The 7,658-nt window shown below is 33.4% G+C and overlaps 1 protein-coding gene across 1 annotated transcript; it reads left to right on the top strand.

The window, feature by feature from the left end:
- The first annotated feature begins 3,531 nt into the window (after nucleotides 1–3,531).
- On the top strand, nucleotides 3,532–6,965 carry LOC106459800. The gene is made up of 2 exons (XM_013919818.1): nucleotides 3,532–3,708; nucleotides 6,180–6,965. The coding sequence occupies exons 1-2, from the start codon at nucleotides 3,532–3,534 to the stop codon at nucleotides 6,963–6,965; spliced, it is 963 nt and encodes a 320-aa protein (XP_013775272.1).
- Nucleotides 6,966–7,658: the final 693 nt, after the last annotated feature.

Raw genomic sequence — 7,658 nt, 5'->3', positions numbered from 1 at the left:
AAATCCTTACGTGATAGAAAAAAAAAGTGAATATTTTTTTTTCGAAATCTGTGTAGCTGAATTATGGAAAATCCGTCATTAAAACCAAGACAACTTTTATGAAGTTTAAATTCGCAGGCGTGTGTTATTTGCATACCCCGTTAGGTATCGCCAAGAATCAATATAGCTAATGAGATAATAAATTAGATATCCGTATGAACACATATAAATATTTTCCTTAAGAAAAAATAAAACAAAAACGAAATAGATTTCAATTACTAACATTAGCAAACTGAAATTATTACGAATTTAGATCTGGAAAACTAGTTTTTTAATCGTAATGTTTCTGTTGTATCGGAAACAAATTGGCTTCTTTAACTATTACATTCTGTCAGGATAACTATTATCGACAACACAATTGATAAAGAAATTCACATTTTGTACGACATGGTCCTTGTATTTTCTCTAGATAGTTGTATATAATAACATAATCTTGGTTAGGCCTAGAAAAATATATAAAATGAACTATTAACTACTCGAAAATGTCAAAATCTTTCAGTATCTATGGTACTACTTGTGTTTGTTAAGATATTCGAAAGTAACTTGCGCTAGCCGTCCCTGATTTTGAAGTGATAGACTAGAAGGAAGGCAGCTAGTCAACATCACCCACTGCCAAATTTTAGACTACTGTTTACCAACGAATAGTGTCATATTAGACTGTCATATTATAACTCCCCTACAACTGACAGAGTATGTTAAGCGACTTGTTTCGATCCCACGGCCCGTAGGTTATGAAACGAGCCCTTTAGCCACCAAGCTATGCCAGGTCACTTGTATTTGATCATCAGCGTTATATTTTTTACTTTTTTATCTGTTATTATTATTCTTATGTTTGATCTTTTATTCTTTCACTACATAAAAAATTATAAACCAAATTTTTCAGTTCTTTTATCGATTTGGTGAAAGCAAGATGTTTACATTCCCTCGTTTGAAGAATGGAGCTTAGCAATTTAAGAAATGTAAATAAAATATAAACAACTGAAAGTAGGTTCCTTATATCTGAACTTCGAAATAACACCAAAGTTTTCCAACCAGAACTACCTGGTATCGTTTTATGAGTCATTCTGGTGGGCACCTTTTTATTAACAGCTCGTCGATCTAAGTATAGGCTAAACAGCCAGATCAGAGAACCCGATTTTGAGATATATGGCCATCCATAATTTAAACCATGGGGAAGACAACAGCAGCATTCACCACCTACATGGCAGCTCTAGACCGAACAGAAGGATTGACTATCATAGTTATAACTTCTTTATATCACGGTTCGAACGTTGGGTCCTAGCACATTAACCATTAGGTCACGCCCGGCTTTGGCTTCGAACAAAACACATTTCTCTTTTATTAGAAGACATGAACTAATTAACTACATCTTCGTCGATTGTAAAACCAAGCATAAAGGCAAAAATATATGTGTAACTTCCTAGTTAATATTATATAAGACATGAATTCTCTTCTGATACTTCTTTTTGAAACCATTCAGTTTTAAATGTTCTATTTTCTCGTTAAACGAAAGTTAATACTTTACATGTTTCACTAAGAGAATTTGTTAATCTCTTACACAGATTGTGCATCATGTATCTCTTGTGGTGATTTAATACCTTCCCTTAGTAATCGAATTTTTCTAGGTATTAATGCTAGGCAGCAAAAAATATTTAACTTGGCTTTAGTTTGGAACATATATTTAGACTAGGTGTAATTGTGTAACAATGTGGTATTTTAAAATGTATAATATTAGTTAAGGAAAGCGGTAACTCGTGAAACGTGCTTATATCGTATAGTTTTCAAGTATCCTGAGCCGGGTGTGGCTTAGTTATTAGCGTATTGCGTCACGGATTGGAGGACCCAAGTTCGAGGATGAGATACTTTCAACTGTGGGTGTTATATAAACATGACAGCAAATTCCGTTGTTCAGTTCAGTTCACAAAGCCCCTGTGATGGCGGATGGTACTTATTTGCAGCCTTCCCTCTAATCAATACTTGTTTTAAATAGCCATTTTAAAGACAACTAGTAATATATATCACGAAGAGCGTTTCTATACTATGTAATTATGTTTCATATCATTGGAGGTAAATAAAATTATTCAATAAAAATCATTCTCAGATATATAAATGTTTCGTATATTTATTGCGTTTGAGGTTTAACATACTTTTTATATTTCACATTCCTGAAATATCATTATAACACTATTTTTTAATCTAAGCGAATTATTTAATGGCTAACTCTACAGCAGCTGCACTAATTGTACTTGCCAAACTTTTTTTTTTATATTAATTACCATCTTAGTCACGAGGTTTAGGGCCGAGCGTGGCCAATAGTTAGGGTGCCAGACTGTGGATCTTTGTGTCCACGATTCGCGTACCTATATGGAAAATAAATAAATAAATCGTGATCTGCAGTTTGGGGTCGTAGATGCGTAGTAAAGGTGACAGTAAAATCCCGCTATTCGGTCATACAAGAGGAGCTCAAAAGTTGGCAATGGGTGCTTTTCAATAGCTGCCTTCCTTTTAGTCCATCAAATCAAAATTAGAGACGACTGGAACGGATATCCCTTAAGAAGCTTTGCGCGAATATCCGAAAACAAAACAAATATGATGTTTAAACCCGCAAAGATTTTCAAATTCTGAAACATTTTGAGTTTTGAATTAATAGGGCATTTCTATACTAATACGAATAAATAAATATCTTCCCGTGTTTCATTGCCGGAAATGAATACGGAAATAAACTTTTTTTATAACCAATTGTTAACTATAATATGATGCTTACAGCAAGATAAATAAGAATGTTTTTAATGTTCTTGATTATTCTCGGTGCAAACAGCGTTTTCTTCAGATGTTTAACCTTGATGTTTTGGTCTAAGATTAAGTCGGAACTACAAGTTAGTTCTACAAAGCTCGCGCTTTGATTGGTTCTCAAATCATCAGATGACAAGATAATGACGACAGTTGTTGCACGCGGTACCTCTGGTTTCGTTATATAAACAAGTTGAAACAAAATCTACGGAAACTTGGGATGTTTGTCTTCGTGCGTTAGATAGAAATTTTCACCCATCTGTTGTTGCTGGAAATTCACTTTTCTATAGTGTTTACTAACTTCTGTTTTATGACTTAGTAGACCATTGGAAATAGGAAATAAGTTATTTCTATACTTCAACAAACTAAAGAAATATCTTTTACCTATTAAAAACATTTTGGTCGTTCTCCTTAACGTACCTATCTGCAATGGAACCATCTCATCAGTCGAACTCTGATGGATACTCTACTCCCAACTTCAGCTGGACCACTGGTCACTATTCACTGTTGAACAACACTATGCCTCACGTTCATAGTACGAACGGTTCAGCTCTCGATTCATTTTGCTATACAGCCTACAATGTTGTCTGTCACACTTCAGAGCCAGTGGCTTATTTCGTTGAATCCAGAACGATGAATATTCAACATCAAACAGTCACGAATAAATACACAGACGTAACAGACAAAATACACAGCAGAGAAATGTCGGAACACCTTGGAACTAAACCAGTCGAAAACCACAAGTGTAACATTAGGAAACAAAATTCAAAAAAGTCTCCTCCTCCACCAGCGCTGATGAAGAAACGTAGGCTTGCCGCCAACGCTCGTGAACGGCGTCGCATGAACAGCCTCAACGTCGCTTTTGACCGATTGCGGGAAGTACTGCCCTCGATTGGAAGAGACAGAAAACTATCGAAATATGAGACGCTTCAAATGGCTCAAAGTTACATAAAAGCTTTAATGAGAATTTTAAGCAGAGACTAAAAACTTTATTATAAATATATACCAGTGAAAGCGTATCGGTCTGACAAGTTTTGGTTATGTAAAATGAGTTTTAGCAATATTTTCTGTAAGTAGGAACGAGGGTTTTTTTTGTTACTGATCTAATGTCATGGGTGAACAATTTTAAGTAATATATTCCATCAGTGTTAGAAATACTACAGTTTTGTTTGGTGAAAACTTCCCTTTATAGTAGAACTCAAGTATCATAAGAGAATCTCAAAGCTGATACTTAAATGTTCTGTGATAATCTATGATAAAATAGTAGGAAAACACTATCTCAGTTAAATCTAAATATAGTGCTGATTTTCTAAATAACGAATAGCATAAAGATTATAAGTTCTATTCATCATACCAAGATATTTATTATTTTTGTAATAAAGATAAGTGACTCGGAAACAGATATAATAAATTTTAACCATAAACAACATGGATCCAGAAGTGCCTTAAAATTCAGCAGATTACGTTCATAGTTAATTAGTTTTCTGAAAACATCACCAAAATTGGGTTTTGGATATGTACACTTTAGAGATGTTGACCGACGAATATAGACTTCACAGATGTTGACCAGCGAAGAACAGTGTTAGCTCAAAGCAAGTCGGCTAAGTAAGCGTTATATACAAGGCTTATCGATATTGCTTCTTTCATGCTGTATTACTACGTACGTCATTATCCTGTATTGTTGGAAAGCTTTCACATCAGCGTTGATCGCCTTAAAATTACCATTATAAAATTAGGTTTTGTTTTAGCCTTCTAGAACATTAGGCATATTTTTGAAGCAATATTTCTTCTGTGATTAGCTGATTTTTTACTATACTTTCTATATTTTTTCTAGGAAATATGCCATTATTATATTGTATATGATATGAATCAAGCTTTTGAAACGAATATTGTTTAATTTTTGTACATCTGTTCCTTTCATTTTTTTAATCGAATACTAAGCTGTAAGAGACAAAGGGTGGTAAAAATAACATTAAATATTTGGAAGTACATAATCAATGTGTCGTGTAAAATAAAGTTCAACAGACTAAATTTTTAGCAGTTCTGTGTACATTGATAAATGAAAGAAAGAGTATTTGACCTCATATTTTAAGGCACGTATATGTGTGTGGTTCAGTAATTAAACGTTTATATTTCATAGTTATGTTTTTTTATTACTGAATATATTATATACCTCGAGTCCCAAGTTATGGTTTATGCTATCTACCGGCATGGTTCTAAATTATTATAAACGAGATGTAAGTATTGTATCCACAAAATATATAATACCCTACATAAAATAAAGTTAAATTCCTTTGGAATAAAATATGTACGAATGCGTTTTTCACATTTATTTGAGTATGGTGTAGCCAACTGGTTAGACGGTTCTGATTATGAGTCCGAGGATTTATGGCTGGCGACACAATGCAGCAGAAACGCTAATGACACTTCATGACCGTGAGAGTTTCAACAGATTTGTTGTCTTTGAGACTGATTCGTGAGACTCCTAAAAATATGCCCCAATTTCAGCCCTGCTATTGAATTGATTTAGGAAGAATTTAGCTAAAATTTCGAATTGTTGCATAATATATTCCTAGAACATGTGCACCTTCAAGTCTCCATTCTTTCAACATATTTTGATCTACATTCAACTGAAAGAGGGCTTTATTAGGTTTTCCAGTTCATCTCATCGAATTAATCGCATCACAGCAGTTTTGTGAGTTTATTATCTACAGCTATACGATAAAAGCACCACATTGTAAGGCATTTGACATACAGACCTCTGAAGATATAAGAAACTAACACAACTATACCGTATTCTAAGTTAGCTTACCCATTATTTATATTTATTTCGTCTGATTTTGAGCTTTTATATGACTATCTTAAATATATTCTTTTACACAACATACATGTGACTCATGATACATGTATATTGCCTATGTGTCACTACGATAAGCAGTTAATCTAGATTATGGAATGCGATAAAATAAATATAGGGAACATTTGATATGATAAAACCCCTAAGAAGAAGTAGTTTTGCTAAATGTTGAGACAATACTACTCAGTAATACTCGAACTACATGACAATTATATAGAAATGAGTATATCTAATATATGATTATATTTTAAAACCTATTTGCTTTAGAGGAACAACATTTCGCCACACTTATACACTGAGGGTCATAAGTTTTATTTAGGAAAACTTGGACATGGACCACGGTCTTTCAAAACAGTCCATACCTAAATTGCTTTTCCTACAAATTAGAATTGTATTTATTTTTCTTCATTCCCTCTTTTTTTTTCAATTCAACAAAAACAGTTTAGTGATTTGAAAACAAACATGTATGTTAGTGTGCAGATGTTGCTGGTAGCATGAAAACTATCCAGAACAAATAATACCTGATGCTGCTAGTAGTCATGAAAACTATCTAGAACAAATAATACCTCATACTGCTAGTAGTCATGAAAACTATCCTGAACAAATAATACATGATGCTGCTAGTAGCCATGAAAACTATCCAGAACAAATAATACCTGATGCTGCTAGTAGCCATAAAAACTATCCTGAACAAATAATACCTGATGCTGCTAGTAGCCATGAAAACTATCCTGAACAAATAATACCCGATGCTGCTAGTAGCCATGAAAACTTTCCTGAACAAATAATACATGATGCTGCTAGTTGCCATGAAAACTATCCAGAACAAATAATACCTGATGCTGCTAGTAGCCATGAAAAGTATCCTGAACAAATAATACCTGATGCTGCTAGTAGCCAGGAAAACTATCCTGAACAAATAATACCTCATGCTGCTAGTAGCAATGAAAACTATCCAGAACAAATAATACCTGATGCTGCTAGTAGCCATGAAAACTATCCTGAACAAATAATACCTGATGCTGCTAGTAGCCAGGAAAACTATCCTGAACAAATAATACCTGATGCTGCTAGTAGTCATGAAAACTACTCTGAACAAATAATACCTGATGCTGCTAGTAGCCATGAAAAGTATCCTGAACAAATAATACCTCATGCTGCTAGTTGTCATGAAAACTACTCTGAACAAATGATACCTGATGCTGCTAGTAGCCATGAAAAGTATCCTGAACAAATAATACCTCATGCTGCTAGTTGTCATGAAAACTATCCTGAATAAATAATACCTGATGCTGATAGTAGCCACGAAAACTATCCAGAATAAATAATACCTGCAGAATCTTCATTTAGACATAGGCTTGATATCTTGTTTGAGAATGACAACACTTTCTACTATGTTCGTACTTTCACGAATAAAACTTATGATTTTATATTTATTTCTGGTGAAATATTGTTACCCTACGCTGAATAGTTTTTACGAAATCATCATTTTAAATATGTGATTTTTCTGCATAATAACGCTCGACCTTGCGTTTGAAAAAACGTTTTTAGCGTTCCAGCCTAAGCTTTAGAATCTGTTTGGTATGGTTTTAATTATAATTACTCAAACAGCCACATAATTTCAGCAGCCAGACGTTTTACCTATAGTTATAAGTGTCATTATATTTATCATATTTTTTAAATTCATTGCACACTACGAAATGAAATGATAATGCCCTCATATACACACACAATCTGACTGAAATAATACTATGTAGTTAATTTTTTCTGACAGCACGATTGGAATCAAAATACAAAATATGTCTATATATATATATTGATACACCTTATAAGCTCATTCATTCTAACATGATGCGTGTTTCTGACAAACATACTAACATTGTCTCATGTTAAAATACGTTTAATATTTTGATAAAGTATTCAGCCTGTGATCATGTTATTCAACATACACCTTTTTTTAATATCAAAACTA

The sequence above is a fragment of the Limulus polyphemus genome, unplaced genomic scaffold, assembly GCF_000517525.1.
Source record: "Limulus polyphemus unplaced genomic scaffold, Limulus_polyphemus-2.1.2 Scaffold0, whole genome shotgun sequence".
In the NCBI taxonomy this organism is placed as follows: domain Eukaryota; kingdom Metazoa; phylum Arthropoda; class Merostomata; order Xiphosura; family Limulidae; genus Limulus; species Limulus polyphemus.
The sequence above is the reverse complement of the archived record's forward strand: the minus strand, read 5'-3'. Positions and strand labels throughout refer to the sequence as shown.

Coding starts and splice junctions, on each gene's coding strand:
- LOC106459800 (XM_013919818.1), top strand. CDS start 3,532: ATGTCGGAACACCTTGGAACTAAACCAGTCGAAAACCACAAGTGTAAC. Junction 3,709..6,179: donor CTTTTGACCGATTGCGGGAA/GTACTGCCCTCG, acceptor TGTTGCTGGTAG/CATGAAAACTATCCAGAACA.